Source organism: Adiantum capillus-veneris, chromosome 13, assembly GCF_014529385.1.
Source record: "Adiantum capillus-veneris isolate H3 chromosome 13, ASM1452938v2, whole genome shotgun sequence".
Classification (NCBI taxonomy): Eukaryota; Viridiplantae; Streptophyta; class Polypodiopsida; order Polypodiales; family Pteridaceae; genus Adiantum; species Adiantum capillus-veneris.
Window position 1 is genome coordinate 2,087,687 of NC_140943.1, and position 17,978 is coordinate 2,105,664.

Sequence of the window (17,978 nt, forward strand, 5' to 3'; positions counted from 1 at the left end):
TTTGAGTGGTTGTTATGAGACATTTTGGTCAGCTACATGTGGGCCTCGAGGCATTCAGGGAGGGATATGTATGACTATTGCGGCCTCATGGCAGCAGGCCATTGTAGGCAGAGGTATTATTGGGCGAGGCAGGGCCCAATGGGTTACTATGCAGGTTCAGGATTGACTCATGGACTTCTTGAACATCTATGCACCCAAAGCGGCGAGTGCACGAGCTGAGTTTTGGTCACATATTTGTAGAGGCCTTGCCGCATGGAGAGCAGTGGTGTGTAGGTGGGGACTTCAACATGTTGGAGGACCCCTCAGACAGGATTGGAGGTAGCCATGCTACTGTGCACGGGGTTGAGTTGGCAGCTTGGGAGCGTCTATGTATGACCTTGAGGGTTTTTGATGTTTGGCAGCATACAGGCTTTGTGCGGCCCTCAGACAGCTTGTCTTTCTCTCGTTGTGACCGCAAAGTAGGAGGAGCAAATCTACCTCGGATAGATCGCTTCTACGCCAGTGACCACTTTTGTGACATGGGGGTCGATCTGTTTGCATTCTGGCAGGGAACCCCTTTTCTAACCATGCGCCAATGATTCTCAACGTGACAGACAGACAGACAGAGGAGTGGGAGTACGATGCTACGCATCCCTGAGAGGGTCCTGCTGGATCCAAGGCTCAGAGAGCGGGTTGCGGCATTGTGGACAGAAAGTCTGGACACTCAGGACTCCTGTGCTGGTAGAGTGGCCTCTGGCCTGCTGGCAGAGCGTAGTCGCTACTTCCTTCAAGATTCTGTAACTCGTTTGGCTGTCGCCAGGGAGGAGGAGAAGCGTCTCCGACGGGGCATTGATTCCTTACAGAGGATGTAAGAGCACTACCCAGATAGCGCTTGGTTGGAGGAGCAGATGCAGCAGGCTAAACTGGAGTTGACTAGCATTGAAGAGTGGCAGCATGAGTTTAAACGCCTTCCATCTGCAGGCATCATCGTGGACCTAGGTGGTGACACAGTTACTAGGGAGTTCTTTGAGATGGTGGGGCCCTGCCATGCACACATAAGTGTCAGCCAGTTGAGGAGACCCGACGGGTCAGTTATTACAGAGCTTAAGGATATGCGTGCAGTTGCTACTGACCTCTACTATGTGTTGTTGTTAGCTGAGCCTCAGCCAAAGCATCAGGCTACATACGAGCAAGTTTGGGCGCAAGTGCCTAGCCTTGTTACTAATTAGATGCGTCAAAGACTAGAGCTTCCTCTCTAGCTAGAGGAGCTCCATGAGGCCCTCAGAGCCGTCCCCCGGGGTAGCTGTCCGAAGGAGGATGGTTTGACTCCCAATTTTTTTTTGACACAGTTACTAGGGAGTTCTTTGAGATGGTGGGGCCCTGCCATGCACACATAAGTGTCAGCCAGTTGAGGAGACCCGACGGGTCAGTTATTACAGAGCTTAAGGATATGCGTGCAGTTGCTACTGACCTCTACTATGTGTTGTTGTTAGCTGAGCCTCAGCCAAAGCATCAGGCTGCATACGAGCAAGTTTGGGCGCAAGTGCCTAGCCTTGTTACTAATTAGATGCGTCAAAGACTAGAGCTTCCTCTCTAGCTAGAGGAGCTCCATGAGGCCCTCAGAGCCGTCCCCCGGGGTAGCTGTCCGAAGGAGGATGGTTTGACTCCCAATTTTTTTTTGGAGTATTGGGACTTGCTTCATTTGGATCTTTGCAGTGCCTATCAGTACACCTTACACAGTTGAGAGATGCTTGATAGCATGAGTGAGGGCTTGATCTATCTTATTCCCAAGGAGGGACGCTCCTTGGATGAGATTCGGTAGTGGCTACCCATCACCATTCTTAACTCAGCCTACAAAATTCTGGCAAAGGCTCTGAGTTTGAGGATTCAGCCACTACTTGAGAGCACTATACATGGGACTCAAACAGGTTTTGTCAAGGAACGCATTATCCTTGACAACATTTTCACCTTTTGGGAGGTGTCTACCCTCGCACGTCTCCGAGGAGAGGATCTTGTAATACTCCTTGATTTTGAGAAGGCTTATGACAGAGTTGGTTGGGACTTTTTGGAGGGCATTCTACGCAGGATGGGGTTTTCTGATGTGCTTGGATCAAAGGTGTGTCAACTCTCTACAGGTATGCGCACAGTCAGGTGCTCTTGGCAGGGGGAAGAGGGAAACGCTTCATGCTCACACGTTCGGTCAGGCAGGGTTGCCCTCTTGCCCCCTTCCTCTTTTTGCTCTATGTTGAGGCGATGGGCAGGTTTTTGACTTCACAGCAGGTTGGCTTGCGGGGTTTAAAGCTCCCTATCAGGGGAGACGAGCTACTTGAGTTTGTTGACGACTCTGCCTTGTACTTGGAGGGCCAGGAGGCCAATCTGCATAGGTATGAACACTGAACAGGATCTTGAGGTGTTTTGTTGTGGGAGCATTGATCAACTGGAGGAAGTCAATGGCTTTCTACGTTGGCAGTGCTCCTACGCTTGATTGGTCGCTAGGTGAGGGCTTTAGGTAGATTCCCTCAGGGACTAGTACAATATCGAGGTTGTCAAGCTGGCTTGGACTTGTCCCTTGGGCAGCAGATTGCTCCCCTCCTCTTGTCCATTAGGAGGAAATTGCTTAAAAGGAGTTCGGCACGGCTGTCTTTGGTAGGCAGAGTTGTAGTGGCCAACTAGGTGTTGCTTGTTACTATGTGGTACATCACGTCTTGCTGGATCTTCTCGAGCTCCTGTATCAGCCAGCTGGAGAGGCTGATCAGGAACTTTCTGTGGTCAAAGCGCGACACTCAATTAGCTCTGGCCAAAGTGGCCTGGCAGGTCATCATGTTCAGGGGTCTAGGGATCATTGACCCAGCATAGCAGAGCAAAGCCCTCCTTGGGAAATTTGTGGTCAAAGGATTGCTTCCAAGGAAGGAGCCCTGGAAGGCGTTGCTGCTTCACCGGCTTCGAGCTCAAGTCCCTCAGGAGGCCCTTGGAGCCCTTCCATCAGGTGGATTTTTACAGAGATACGCAGAGTTGGTCCGAGCAAGATGTTGGAGGATCGGTTTGCTGCAAGCTTGCTTAGGTCTTGGGAGCAATTGAGGAGTGGCCTGGAGTAGCATCATCCCACTTCCATAGAGGAGCACTTGAGGCAGCCCCTTGTTTGGAACCCCATGGTCAGCACTCAGAGAGGCCACTTGGTTGGTAGTAGGCCTCATGTTTCTTCGGGTCCCATGGCAGAGGGTCTAGTTGGCGACTGGCTTCAGTTTTCAGGATTGTCCACCGAGGAGGTTCAAAGGATCCAACTACGAGGCATGACGGGGGTGCAGAGCATGTGTCAAGATATTACAAAGGCTTTACCAGCTGATTGGCTCACCCCTCTAGAGGGAGTAGCTCCCAGATGGATGGGGGCCTTCACGCGACTAGAGGTTCTCATTGCAGTTCGTGCTTGCTCGTAGTCCGTACCTCACATGTTTTTTGAGGTTGAGTGAGAGGGTCGCTTTCAGAGTCTCGGTAAAGGCTCCACAGGTTCAATGTCTTGCTTTTACAGGATATATCAGTTGTAGGCATCTGTAGGCGGACTTCTGTCATATATCCTGACCCAGCAGATCTTGAGACCAGGCCACTGGCGGCTCTGGGCTTGGGAGAGCTGCCCTCTAGTACGAGTGGAGTGGGGCCTTGGAGAATAGTTCTAGAGGGATCCCTTCTCTTAAGTCGATCATCCTGGGATCCCCTTTTCCCAGTATACAGTTCGATTCGGCACCACATACTGGCAGCACGGAGAGAGGCTTGCCCTGCTGCAGCACTTCATTGGCAAGAGGAGGGTCTCACAACTGAGTTCTTGTCAGATTTTTAGGAGTGGTGGGACTGCAGGCAGCCAAGGAGAGTCACTTTGTTCCAATGGCTAGTCGCACACAGAGCTACAACAATTGGGAGCTGGCTAGTACACAATGGCTTCTCGGCAGCCTGTGCAGCTTGTGGTCATCCTTTGGAGAGTCAGCGTTAATGTCAGTGGGATTGCCCATGGCACAACAGGTTTGGCAGTACACTTGAGGTGCGGTAGCTTGGTCCACTCTCACGGACCGGGCGCTCCATTTTGAGTTGGCTTCCACCAGCAGGATGATAGTGATCCACGGGGGTTGACCTACACTCCAGCTTGCCACAGAGCTTACCCCCAAGAGTGGTGTAGTGAGAGAGGTGTGTTGGGAGCTTCGTCTGTGGTTTGACACTGTGGTTCATTTGGTAGGCCCACTACTTCCGCATCTTCGAGGCTCGTCCTATCCCACCGATAGAGACTGTTTGCGACTTCAGGCTGGAGCTGATTCACACTCTCAGGGTCAGTTTGAGAGACTTCAAAGCAGCTCCAACCACATGAGGGAGCGCAGAGAGGCTTACATGCGACTCTGGCGCCCATGGCCTTTCTTCACCATGATCCAGGGTGCGCTTAGATGGCACTACCGGCCCACCAGTGGCTTTTTCCTCCTCCCATTTTGTGATTTAGCCCTCATTGTACATATTTTGTTTACGCATTGGGAGAGTTTTCTAGTAGAGGTGGTTTGTAGCCCTATGGGCAATTTGATTAACCAACGAAAGGATCTTTTTCTTGGAAAAAAAAACAAAGAATGTCATCAATCCTCGGAAAGAGATTCTTGATTGCAATTTTGTTTAGAGATCGGTGATCTATACACATTCAAAACGTGCCATTCTTCTTCTGCACTAGAAGAACTAGAGAGCAGTAGGGCGAAGTACTTGGTCGTACGAGACCTTTCTCTAGAAGCTCGTTGACTTGCTTCAAAACTTTCTTTTGCAGAGCAAGACTTGCCCGGTAAGGGGGTTTGTTAGGAGGAGAGCTAACCGGTATGAGATCAATGCGATGATCTTCCGGACATTCCGGAGGTAGCTTATCAGGAAGAGTTTCAGTGAAACACCCTTATACCTTTCAATAAATTGAAAACGTTTAATTTCAAGACTCAAGAGCGAACTCTCTTTAGACTTATCCTTTTCTTGTGCGAAAATCAAGCAGAAACGCACGTCTTTATTCCCTTTCTAATGGAGATATGGCGTACAATTGGGAACAGCCAATCCCCAACATCATAAAAAAAAAATTAACTTTCTTGCCCTCGTGTTCAAAGGTGGGGGACTTTTCCACATAATCTGGGACCGATTGGATGTAGAAGTGCCATGGCATACCCAAGATGACATTACATCCCGTGATGGGCTCCATCAAAATCATTTGTGGTCCTTGTACTCGCAAATCTGAAGATTGAGTTGTCCTTGCGCAGGAGTTGCATTGGTCGTCAACCCCTCAAATTCTGATCTGGATGTGACCGGAGTGCCTAGCTGTGTAGGTGTGAGGCTCAAGCGTTCTGCAGTATCAAGTGGGACAAAATTGTCTGTAGATCCCGATCGTAGAGGATCAATACTCTTTGGATATTTGGAGATCCCGAGCCTTTAAGAAGCTGACGCTTCCCTTTCTCCGTTTCAGTATACCCTTGTACATATCAGGAATAGGATTCAAGCTTGGTGGAGCGGGTTCCTTCTTCGCTTGTTCTTTCCTCCAAGATGCTTGCTCCTGCCGTTGCTGTCAAACAAGGCAGAATCGGGCTTCATATGTCCTTTCTCTCCACAGTAAAAACACTTTGCTTCTTCCTTGAAGGTTTGTACTTGCACGGGCGAGAGATATTTCAGCCGCTGACCGGTGCCCTTTGGCTTCTTAGATTAATCAGGGTCCTCAAGGCTTGCTTTCTGTCTTGGTTGCAATGATCATCATATACAGCCCTTTGTCTTGCACCGTAGGTGCTTTGGTCCATCCTCCTGGGAGTTCCCATGCAGTATAGGTCTTCAACAATGATTGACGACTCCCATCATCCTCTAAAGGGTACCATGGAGATACACCTTCATACTTTTTCGAAGCTACAGTAGAAGGCTTGCTTCGACCTTTCGCATCTTTTCCTCATCGGAAATCTTCGTGAATGGAATGACTTTTAGAAGAACCGACCAATACTTGTGAGCATAGGCCGTGGATTTCTCATGTTCCTTTTGAGCGAGCCAGTCCCATTCCTTCCATTTTCTAGAATCTTGGCCAACCACCAATTTCTTGTTCTTCTTGAGATACATCCCAACATGAGGCAAGTTGGATTTTTCGGTGAAGTTTCAATTCGCAAAGGCAACTTCAAATTGTCTGATGAAAGTCGGTGCCTTGGAGATATCTCTCCGTCGTGTGTAACTCTCAAACTTGGCGTCTTTGCCACCAGATTTGAAAACTCGCATCTTGTGGCTACGCTTGCGTTTGTCCTTTTTGAACTTGGGCTTCTCTTAGGGTTATGTAAAGTAGGCATTCTCCTCCTAGAAGAGGGTTTAGATACTATATGAGAATTAGAGGCAGTATAATTAGGAGAGTATGACGAGGAAGTGATAGAGACATCTTTACTCTTATTCAATAGAGAGAGTTCTTTTTCCTAGCCTTTGCTCTTGGTAAGCCAATTGTTCCCATCCAAAGATCCCTTGAATGGGCACGAACTGCCATTCCTTGTGATTGCATAGTCACAATTCTTGCATGGAACAAGGTGCAGAATAGGAAAAGGGCGAACAAGGGCCCCCAAAAAGGCCATTCTGTATGACTGTGAGTTTGGAATGAAGTCATTTGTAGGAAATCCAATAAGAATCAGGAGCTCAAAATCCCACCAACTCTTGAGTTTAGTGGCATAGTCAGCTCTCTTTATTTCTTATGTACATTCACTACTTCTGCTTTAACTTGGCATGTTGTTAGCCTTCATTTATGTTTGAAGAAATGGTGAAGGTAAAGTTACATCTTGTGAATTTTTCTTGTCTATTCTTTTGTTGTGTATTGCTTCATTCCAGGTTTACACTTTGTAAATTCTCACATAGTAGGAATTAAGAGTTTTGCTCTTTTGGCTCATGTATGTTTTATATGAATTTGCATGCTTTGAACTATCTTAATTATAGCTCTTAGTAGGAATTAAGAGGTTGATCTCTTGTCTATGTAGTGTTTTTGAGTTTGCAGTCTTTGTACTATCTTTTCCTTGATGTGAATGGCTTTAGAGTGTACCACAAAATTTCATTCATGTGTGCTTTTTTTGTTTAGTTTACCCATCTCTATTGTCCAAGTCATTTTTAAGCAGTCATGGTTTTGTTGTTTTTAATTAAACAAATAAAATCAGTATTTAGTTAGTCTTTCTTCAATTTGTTTCTTTTTTGGGTTTCTATTTGGCTTCATTGTGTATTTGGTGGCAAGTGTTTCAGTTCCTGTTGCAGTTTTGAAGTCCATATTTTTGTGACCCAATGAAGGTATGTATAAGATAACGTAAGGAGTTTTTCCGTCCTAAAAATTCTCAAATATTGTGGGAACTGGCCAGAAATGTTGGAAATGAGGCCAAACTTGTCAAAAACTGATCTACTCTGCCGCACTTGTGCCCCTTCTGCTTGTAGCAAAAGTTACACCCATTTTAGATCTTAACTGCATTGTTGAGTATATTGCACTGCTGTATTTTGATGGTGAGGAGGAGAGGATGCTGATTATTAAGTCTGCTTGTACTTGTAGACATGCAATAGAGAAGTCATGACACGAGTGCAGATCCAACTTCCAGGATTACATAATGTGCTGAACTCTTTAGCGGTGTGTATGCTTTTCTATGTGACAATAAAAATATCTTTTGATCTCTAGAGGAACTTTCTATCGTTTCCTTAGTTTGTAAACGCTTTTGATTATAAAAGAAATCCACCTTTAAAAAATGCAGGTTGGTTCTTAACATTAAGCACAACCAGGAGTTGTGACCACTCGTGTCTTGTGGCTATGCATAGAAGTTAAATGTATTAATAGGCATGAGTCCTGGTTGTGACCACTCATGTGTCTTGTGGCTATGCATGTTTAGAAGTCAAATGTATCAATAGGCATGTAGCTGCTGGTGAAACCTACCACTTACCCTTAAAGGCTATTAGAGAACTTTTTCTGCATAGCCACAAGCTCTCAAAAAGGAGGCTGCTTGCACTCTTGCCCGGCTGCCACCATTGAGGGGGCCATCGGTTGATCTGAGTCAGGGCCAAGTTCCAACAGATCCCCTCAGCGGATGTCATTGACGCAAACTGAATGTGGAAAAGGAAACTTTGGTTAAGCAATCCCATGTACTAAGCTTGAGCTTATGGTGGGTAAAGGCGGTGAGGCACCATAGAGGAGAAGAGGGAGAGAATCAGATAGTGCACATGAAAAGAGAGAGCTTTCATTTAAGTTTTTAGCCTTTAAGTAGGCATTAGAAATTGCTAACACATAGTGGGCGCCCAAGGTTAGGCTGACCCCAAACTACCGCCCCCTTCAGCGGAACTTGGGGCTTTGAACGTGTCACTCATATGTTTTACATTTTGACTTGATGGGATCTCTTGGATTTGTCTTGACGGTTCTCTCTGGATTTGACACATCACGGCTCCGATTATACATCGTTTCAATTGAGAGGATTGCACATACGGTTCTCTTGGATGCATCGATCACACAAATAAGTACTCAGATGAATGGAGGGAAGGTCTTACCTCCGGCCTTCGTTTTCTTTTGTCGGGGCAGTGTCTAGTCCCTTTACATGGTTGATGAATATCAATGTATTGACACAGGACGAATGTGGGGTTTGGCCGAGTATCAGTTAACATATCAAAATCATGGCAGCAATCATGAGAGTCATTTTGGTTTGACATACATATCATCTTGTTTGGCCTATGAACAATGCAACGACCGTCAATATGCATTTGACTTATGCAATTGTTTTACTGTGGGAACAGCTTCAAAATCTCATTCATTGATAATATGTGATGTCCCTACTGGACTATAAAGCAATAGATATCGTGCTTGCCTCGCGCTTCCAGCTGCCAGCGTTCAGAGTTGGGGAGACTGACGTCACCGCTGAGACTGCCATGGCTGCTGTTGCTTGTGCGCCTCCAATTTGGACTGCAATCTGGATGTAGCTTGGGCTGCCCCTTGTAGTAGCTTTGCAAGCTTGTTGCGCTGCTGGAAAGCGCACCCCCCTACCCCCCCCGGACCCCACCCCCGAGTTCCATAGCCCCTCATGAGCCTTGCACCTTGCTGTGTCGCATGACAGTCCTGGTTGTCCTTTAATTTTGTTGATGAATTTGTTGCAGCTTGCCTTTGGTTGTAGCCGGGTTGGCACTCAGTATTTGCTGACTGTTAACAGGTATTGTGTGTGTGCGCAACTTGATGATGGTCGAACACTGCTCTGCTTATACGAGGCAACACCTGGCTACCAAATGAATCCAGTCGATACTATTGTGCTCATGCACCATTTAATGCTTGAAATAAAGCACCGCTTTTTACTTCAGCTTCCCAACTTGTACTTGGTTTGAAGAATTACTGTTGTCACAAGCCCAAATCGGACAGGCTCTGATACCATTTACTGACCCCCAACACCATGAACTCAATGTGTACTACGAACATCCATCCTTGAGAATAGGTAGCTGGATCTCCTCTATGAGTTTGCCGCAACCACCTTCACCAAGGGGGATACGTGTGACCTTGTGGACCACTGAAGCTTTTGTTTGAGATGCCTTGAGAAAGTGCTGACTATTTTGTCCAACAAGGCCTATAGAGCATGCCAAAACTTAAACTAATCCTGCAGAGATTGTGTGAGTCTTTATAGAGGGCTTTCCTACCTATGACATATTACACCTGGCCATCGCTACAGGATGGAGCTGATTAGGGTTGCATTCTCATGCTGTTGTATTTTCCCAGGCACATAGACATGCATTGGGCACTATGAGGCTAGATGTCATACTAGAATCTACAGCCCTATTGTACCGCCCTACATAAGTACTTATGTATATCCCCCATGCTTATCCACAGCTACAACCACATTGTAGTGGTCACTTTTTGCTTTATTTTATCACTATGAATCCGGATGACACATACATTTTGTCCAAATGTTTTGTCTCATAGGCTAGTCTTTATAGCCTCTAGCCTTCTAGGACATGTGATAAATATATATCTCTGTCATCATTGTAATCATAGGTGTTCTAAGTCATAAGAGCCTTTCAAAGCCCGACTCGAAATTTCACGTGACACATCCCAACCCTATGTGTCCGTGGACAAGCTACACCACAGCAGGGTTTAGTCAGTTCAGTCAAGTCTAGATTAGCAATGATCTGGCACTTTTGTGAGTCTATTCGTAGACCGTGCATGCCCAGTCACTTAGCATAGATGCATATCCTCCGGTTGCACACAGCATGATCATCGGAATTCCCATCAGAATCCATTAGCATCAGTTAGGGGAATTTTCCAGTGCATTTAGCCTATTTTCCTATTTTTGGTTATTTTCACTTATTATTTTTTAGTGACTTTCCAACAAAAGTAGGTAGGGCAATTTTGCTAAGTTAATATATAAGCAAACCCAAGTTAGCACTTTCTGGCAGAAGAGGCAGCAGGAGCTTCCCGCTCAACAGGCAACTTCTCAGCAGTACCCCCCCTCAGCACCCCCATTAGTTAGCGTCGCCACCATCTCCCCTGATCTGGCGTTTCCTCCCACAACATTCAGCCATCGCCATTAGGACCCATCCCTTGGCGTTTCCCCCTACAGCCCAGCATCGCCATCACACCTTATATGCTGGCGTTTTTGTCCCTGCCTTTCAGCGTTTTTTCAGCAACCACTAACGCTAGGACTGCTGCCATGCCAGCGTTTTTCAGCATCAAATAGACCTGCTGTCCAGCGTTTTTCAGCATAGGATATTGACCTAAAAACGCAGCCAAAGAAGTACCATAGTTCAGCGTTTTCACCTTCAGCAGGAACCCCGACAAGAGCAGTCATTTTCAGCCATGAAAACAGCAAGGAAACAGTCATTTTCAGCCCCGAAACAGTCCAAGAAATTCAGTAAATAGAAGATCCCAGATTTCAGCCACCAAGTCGTCGTCGTCATCACCAGCATAGTGCCATTGCATCAGCCCATTGCATACGCATTGTACACCTTTGTGCAATCAAGTAGACCACTCTCGCCGACGAGAGTGGGGCCTTCGGAGGAGGGTTTTACAACCTCTCGGGTGTCGTATCTCTTCTCTCTCCTTCTCTCAGTCTCATTCACTTGCACGCACAATCCACTCACTTTGTTCGTGATCATAGCACTCTCCATAAGACGGAAAGCTCTCTCTTTCCCTAAGAACTAAAAGGAACCTTGAGCAATAAAGATCGCTAATCTTGAGAAAATACAACATTCATTCGGCTGCACCTTACACGAAAACTAAGACGACATGATAAGCATGTAACATGATAAGGACTGGTGAACATGATAGGTTGATCCATCCCCACCTGCACAAAATATAAAGTCACCCACCTCGTTTATGTATAGTGGAATGGTGTTGGGAGAGTGGAGACCCTTGCTTAACACCAATGGTTCTAGCAATGGTGTATGACATCCCTCATGGGCATTAAACCTTGTGAAATGCATGCTCATACAAAGCATAGATACCCTAGGTCATCTTTGATGGTATGCCAAGTGACTATAGGTGTTGGAATAGCCTCTTTCGTTGTGCTTCATCAACGGCTTTGCGTAAATCCACAAAGCACCGATACAACTTCTTTTGCACCCTATTAATCAATCAAACATGTTATAGTAAAGACATGGTCTATAGTAGAGAAGGCTTTCTAGCAGCCCACCTATCTTGGTTTCTACAAGCCCTCTCGCTTGGCATACAAACTTGGTTCTCCCTCAAGCACTACCCATAGAGTTTGGCCAAGATATGGCAAACAGTGTAGTTTCTGGGTTTGATCATACCTCTCGCTTTGTGGATTGGCACAATGGTTTTCATCTTCCCCTCAGTAGGAAGACTCTCAACCAAAGCCCTGTTGAACAGGTGAGCAAAAAAACGAGATAGTGGATCAACAGCATTGTTAAGGAGCTCACATTGTAGGCGTGTGTGATCCATTGCGCATGTGTGTTGTAGCCAGCAGATAACTATATGTATCATGGATATTGTAGAAATGCTAACCATAGTGCTTGCAGTATACGTGGATGCTACACACATGATACAAGCTCTTGGCATATGTATGCCAGATCTGTAGATCCTTAATTGGTGGTGGTGTCGTGAATTGTTTTGAAGTGGTGAGTTCGAGTTAAAGGTTTATTCATGAAGGTACTTCGTGTCATAAAGTACAGGTAAAGTTAAACAACGTATAGATCAGGTGAAAGCCAAAGTTTATTGCCCTATAGTAAGGCTATAGGCCAGTTTCATGGTTCCGTTGTTGGGACAACATCATATTTCCTCAAGAAGTGAGCCTTAGTCGGTTTCTAGCAAAGACTCAAAGCACAAGTATGTGGAATTCCATTATGGTTGACAAGGCAGATGACACTAGAGAAGAGGGGTTCCTCTTCACAAGACAGACAGCTATTCCTCTAGTGTATGAGGTTGGCAAAAGTTCATGTGGCCACCACTGTCTGTACCTTTGATTGATGTGAATGCGCCACAAGCTCAAGGGATAATGATTGGACAACTAGATGAGGATGCGTTGAGGACATAGTTAGTAGTTGCTGTGAATGTGTTTACTCGGTTGATGCAGAATTCCAAGTTTATGGAGTTCCTGTGAGCTCTAGTAGTGTCAGAGCAAGCAAGGCACCTTTCTCATCCAGTAGAGCACATTGCGGCTCAAGGGAAAGTCCCAAATGTGACCCAACAAGACAGGGAGCATTCGCATGTTGCGGAGTCACTTGAGGCTCCAAGGAAAACTTTTAATGCCCATAAATAGGTGGCTAGGATGCCAATCTCTCAGGCTATTTCAGCTTAGCCAATCACCTTTGAGCGTCCAAGTGTTGGTCTAAATGGATAGGGAACTACTGTCCAGGCTATGCATCAAGTATTTCCACCACCCCATGGTACATCCCCGGTATTTTGGAGGTGGATCTGCCGGTATTTTGGAGGTGGATCTGTATTTCAGAGCATGGCTGGTTATGCGTCTGGAAATCAGCAGTACATGCCAGGAACAATGTTTGGGGGTATGTAAGGTGTGATGCCAAATCCCATGTATGGTAATATTCGCTTACAATGAGGGTTTCAGTGAATTCAGGGCCATTTGGGGTGCCTCATGGAAATTTTGGTATGGCTGGTTTTTCCAATTAGTAGGCAAATATGGCATCAGGAAGCCAGAATGCTAATGGACAAGGAGCACAGATGATCCTAAGCATTGTACCCATGTTGCAGACACTTCTCAAGTTGACTGTGCTTGACCAGCCGAAACCATACTAAGAAGGTGGTGCAGCTATGAAGTTTGACACTTTCAGTGGTTTTGAAGAAGGCTCTTACCTTCCTCCAACTTTACAGGCATGTTGCCGTTCCCTGTTCCCAGTTCCGATTTTCCGTTACGGGTAACTATACTCCGAGCCCACCATCCGACTTGTGCTGTGGCTTGCGGAACAAAATGAGCCTTGCAGCAGAGGTGGAATGCCTCTAGGCCACCACTGTTGTCTGCAAGATCATTGGCAGTTGACCAAGCTGAGGCGAAGTACACAGCCTCCTTCAGGCCCGCCTCCTAGCAAAGGTGGGAAAGATCATCGACATACAGGTTCTCAGGCGAGGATACTACCAGATCTAGTTTGAGACTCCCACTGGACTACCATCAAGTTCATGGTTGCCTCATGCGCTTCCTGAACATCTATGTTAGCCCCTTTTGCACAGCTGCACATGCACTCTACTTGTGACCATCTCATAATGTGCCAAGATACCCCATGAAATCTCAATCAGGACACCCAAATCATAAGGTCTATACTATATCAAAAGCTTTGTGGAAATTCACAAAGCAGCAATAGATATGGCATTGATGTGCTCAATCCTCCTCGATGATAGCTCAAAGTGTAACTATATGATCAAGTGTAGAGAACCTTCTCCTAAATCCAGCCTGTTCTCGTGCTCGGACACCCTCTCTCTCCACCAGAAGACTCAGGTCATGCTCAATTACAGAAGCATAAAGCTCTGCCAATGTGTGGTCTATCACAATAGTACAATAGTTATTAGGGAGCATAGGATCCCGAGATTTCAATATCAGCACATTAGTGCTAGTGCTCTAGCTCTCAGGAAAGCCTTTCCATATGTGTGCCAACAAAGGTGCCAATGTATCTTGAGCATGACATAAATGCTCAGTACCTAGACCATCATGATCATGTGATTTGCACTGTATAATGACAAGTTACATACTGTGTCCATGTGTCTGCAAAAGTAAACGGTGTAGGTGCTCGCTTTTCTTGAAAGAGTTTCCATACCTCTCTAGAATCCTGGCTCAAGAATAGCTGGTGCTACTCCTCAAGCCAAGCTAGATATGCTCTCTTCTATCATCTTACAAGGCGTGGAAAGGTAATCTGTTCCTGTCAGTGTGCAGTGTCCCTTGTCGCTACCTCTCTTTGTAAACTGGCTCGTCTCTCACCACTCGTCATCCTATCAGCTATTCTTAGGCATAGTGCGACTACCATGTCTCGCTGTACCACCAGAGTGGAAAGGCTGTAGCTGTAGTTTTATGAAGAGTGTCTGTAAGCTGGTGTGTAAGCTCTATCAAAGCTTCTCTGTCTCAAACTTTAGTTAGAACTGTCTTTTTAGGAGCAAGATCCTTTAAGCTAGACGGAAGTAGTAGTGTCTTGCCTCTTTGGCCTTTGTTGGAAATGCTTATCCCGAATCCCATCTCACTAGTATGACCTACAATTAAAGTTCTAACCCAGTTGCATGAAGGTGTGACAAGTTAGGAACCTGATCCTTTTTTAATATAGGTGTTTCCTCCTCTCCATGTCCACACCTCCTCCATTAAATGATGACGTGCGAGTCGGTTGTGAGACCTATTTTACCTGAGGAGTCCTGCTGAGTTATGTGCCTTCTCCATTATTCAAGCATGTCTCATCAGCTCAAACAGCCCCACCTTCTGCCCTGTTGTCATTTTGTCGCACGAAAATAAGCAGGTACAAACTGTGGATTAGAGTATGCTTGTATGGGTTTGTGTATATCGATCATAGTCAGCAAAACCTGGAAATAGAACTGGAACTGATAGTGGTCTCTAGAATGCGTATATGGACTTAAGTTAGGGAAACGGCAGTCTCCTGTAACTATGTCATTGATGAAGGTGGCTCTATCTTCATACCTACCCACCTTACGCAAGAGGGCAGTCAATAGCTCTTGATACCAGAGCAAGAAGTTGATGAGGGCCACAGTTTCTATCTAGATTTCTCCTGCCGGGATACACTAAGGCAATGGTGCAAGTTGTCACGATCTTGTTTGTGTTATAGTGACATGAAAACGAGAACTTGTACTTTTATGTGGCTCTCTGAACTGCATAATTTAAAGAGATAAGACACCATTCTAACTTCCTTCAGGTGATTAGGTTATTGCCACTGCAGTGAATCTCATTTCTCAGAATCCAAAGAATGAAGTTGGGCTATCTGTGAATGTGCAAAAAGAAGCTTCAGAGGCTGCCAGTGCATCTCTGCGTTGCTTTCGGGGTGTGCGGCGGCGCCTTGAGTTTGTTGGCATGATGAAACATTGTCTGATATACGATGATTATGCACACCATCCCACTGAAGTAGAGGCAACGTTGGAAGCAGCCAGGCAGCTATTTAGCAAACAACCAGTCTGGCTAGTATTTCAGCCGCATGAATACATGTAAGTGGCTTTCTTTTTTCTGTTGAATTCTTCTGATCATCCATCTATTGTAACATTGACCGTTTGTGCTAACTCTCTGACTACTGTAAATAGCCGTGTCTCCAAGCTTTTGAAACAATTTGCTGCTGCACTGGCTGGGGCTGATCGCGTGATTGTCACTGAGGTATCAAATGAGTAGGTTTTTTTGTGGTGTTTGCTGTTTCTATTTTGAATTTACATTATGCTGCATTTACGATTTGCTCATTGAAGATTTGTAAAGCTGTTTTTTTAATTTAGTGGGCATGCTTCATGATACTACAAAGTTGGGTGCTCCACAGATTTATGCTGCCAGAGGAAAAAATTCCTGGGGAATTTCTGGACAGGATATTGTTAATGAAATTAGCCGCACTTCAGCTGTCTATATTCCAGGCCTGGTAGACCTTTTGGCGTGGCTTTTTCTGTTCATTTTAAGGACTTCTTGTCGGACTGAGGTCTGGGATGTTGAGTGCAGGATGGTGTGTGTGCTCATCTGCTAGCTGAGCTCGCCGATTTTGGATCATCTGCAATAGAAGACAGGGTGGTAATTATTACCATGGGGGCAGGTAATGGTACACTATTGTCCTCTGTTTGCAAGAAGCAAAATGCCTCCATTTCAGTAAAGTCCACTTTGTTTGGCAGGTGATATCACCAACTTGGGGCTAATGTTGCTGCAGAAGCTTTCTAGAGTGTAACTTCGTAGCCCTGAAGGCTTTAGATGTTACAAACAGCCGGAGCTGGGGAGTTACAATCCAAGAGACAACGGCCGCCCCTGTTCAACAGACCAAGACCAATGGTTTTGAGGCAACAAACAGAGCTGATAGACCTTTGATTGTCGTAGCACGGATTCGAGCTATCTTGCTCCCAACCCAATCTATAGCATCTCACACCTTGTTCTTGATCACAGATGCAGCTAGGTCCGTCTCTTTAGCTCTTGTATTTGTTCCATCCGCTCACCAAGGTGGAACTTACAGTGGTGGCTCTAGAAGAGATGGTTGGCCCTTGGTCAACAATGGATGGCATAGCCATTTTCAATTCTGTATACATTTGACATATACAAAGAGAATCGTAGGTTTTACAATAACATCAGCATTTCGCGTGCATTTAGCATGCAACCATGGAAGAAGAAGTTCATTCGTCTAATTGGCTTAGAAAGGACAGCGCACACCCATGTATGCACACCACAATTCCCTTGAGGTATTGGGTAAGCATAGGCTTATCCATAGGACCCCTACCCTTTCCCAAATCATCTAGAACCTTTGTAGATTTTTAGTAGATTTTTAATTCCATGCATTGCTTGTAGCATAAGTTTATCCTAAATGCAAGGTTCCCTTGTCCATCAAGGGCAGTTGTATGAATTTTCCTTTCATCCCATCTCTGGGAAGCTCATTTTTAATCATGTCAATGATCATATTCTTATTTCCTAAATATGGGTTTTGAGAGTAGCGTGCCTTCCCATGAGGCGTGGTGGGCGCAACATCTTTCCTCAACCTCAATTGATGACATGTGAGCTACCTTTGGGAAAGCCTTCTTGTAATATCAATTGCACCAATAGCTATTGTCCAATTTCATCAAATTTGAGCCTCTTGGCATTCCTTGAGGCTTTTTAGTAGTAGAGTCCATTCTCCCACATGATCATGATTTGATGGTACCATGTTTGGAACGATATCATCCACATTCATATGTTCATCAAATCTAATATGGTTAATCTTAAATCCCTCTCTCTATATCTTGTACTGGTTTTAAAACCCAACCCATCATCATAGTGCATGTGGTGTTGTTGCTCATTTATGGTGGTGATGTAATAGTCCTATTGTTGTAAAAGGGAACTAGACACTACCAATAATATTTTGTAAGACCTTTCTTTCACTACATAGTCATTGCCATGTCGAAGGAGAAATTGGACCAATTTACATGTTTGCTTCCACACTTTGCAAATTAAACTCAAAGGATATACCTCAAGAAGGAAAGTCCTTGGGGTGTAATTTTTCTATATACTTCAATTGTTTTCTTTCTTTGTCTTATAGTGAATTGAGAACATGTTGAGAAGTTGTAGGCTTTTTCTCTTCCAAAACTATGCCTATGTGATCAAATGAGCCTATTCTTGAGCATAAGAACTTGAAAGTGAACCATATCTTGAGCTCATGAGATCTTGCTCGAGGTAGAAAAGTCTTATAGTTTGTAGGAGTAGCTTGTGTGTGTGTGTGTGTGTGTGTGTGTGTGTGTGTGTGTGTGTGTGTGTGTGTGTGTGCGCGCGCGCGCGTGCACGATGGTTGGTGGGGTGTGTGTGTGTGTGACACAAGGACCTGCTCTGCTTGTGTGCGAGAGAAATCCTACGTGAGGACCTCCTCTCTATGCATGTGCATTCTTCTAC

General features: G+C 45.4%; 1 protein-coding gene across 4 annotated transcripts in view; it reads left to right on the forward strand.

Moving 5' to 3' along the window:
- Window positions 1–17,032, forward strand: part of LOC147443509 (uncharacterized) — a 191,602-nt gene extending 174,570 nt beyond the window's left edge. For 2 of the 4 annotated variants that reach the window (XM_086526319.1, XM_086526321.1), the window contains 6 exons: window positions 7,517–7,591; window positions 15,312–15,589; window positions 15,683–15,752; window positions 15,907–16,002; window positions 16,080–16,170; window positions 16,247–17,032. In XM_086526319.1, the coding sequence (XP_086382445.1) occupies window positions 7,517–7,591; window positions 15,312–15,589; window positions 15,683–15,752; window positions 15,907–16,002; window positions 16,080–16,170; window positions 16,247–16,299 (663 nt within the window). In that variant the 3' untranslated portion in view covers window positions 16,300–17,032. Of the gene's footprint in view, window positions 1–7,516; window positions 7,592–15,311; window positions 15,590–15,682; window positions 15,753–15,906; window positions 16,003–16,079; window positions 16,171–16,224 lie in introns of all 4 variants that reach the window. The other 2 variants (XM_086526320.1, XM_086526322.1) reach the window with 2 other exon arrangements.
- The last annotated feature ends 946 nt before the right edge of the window (window positions 17,033–17,978 follow it).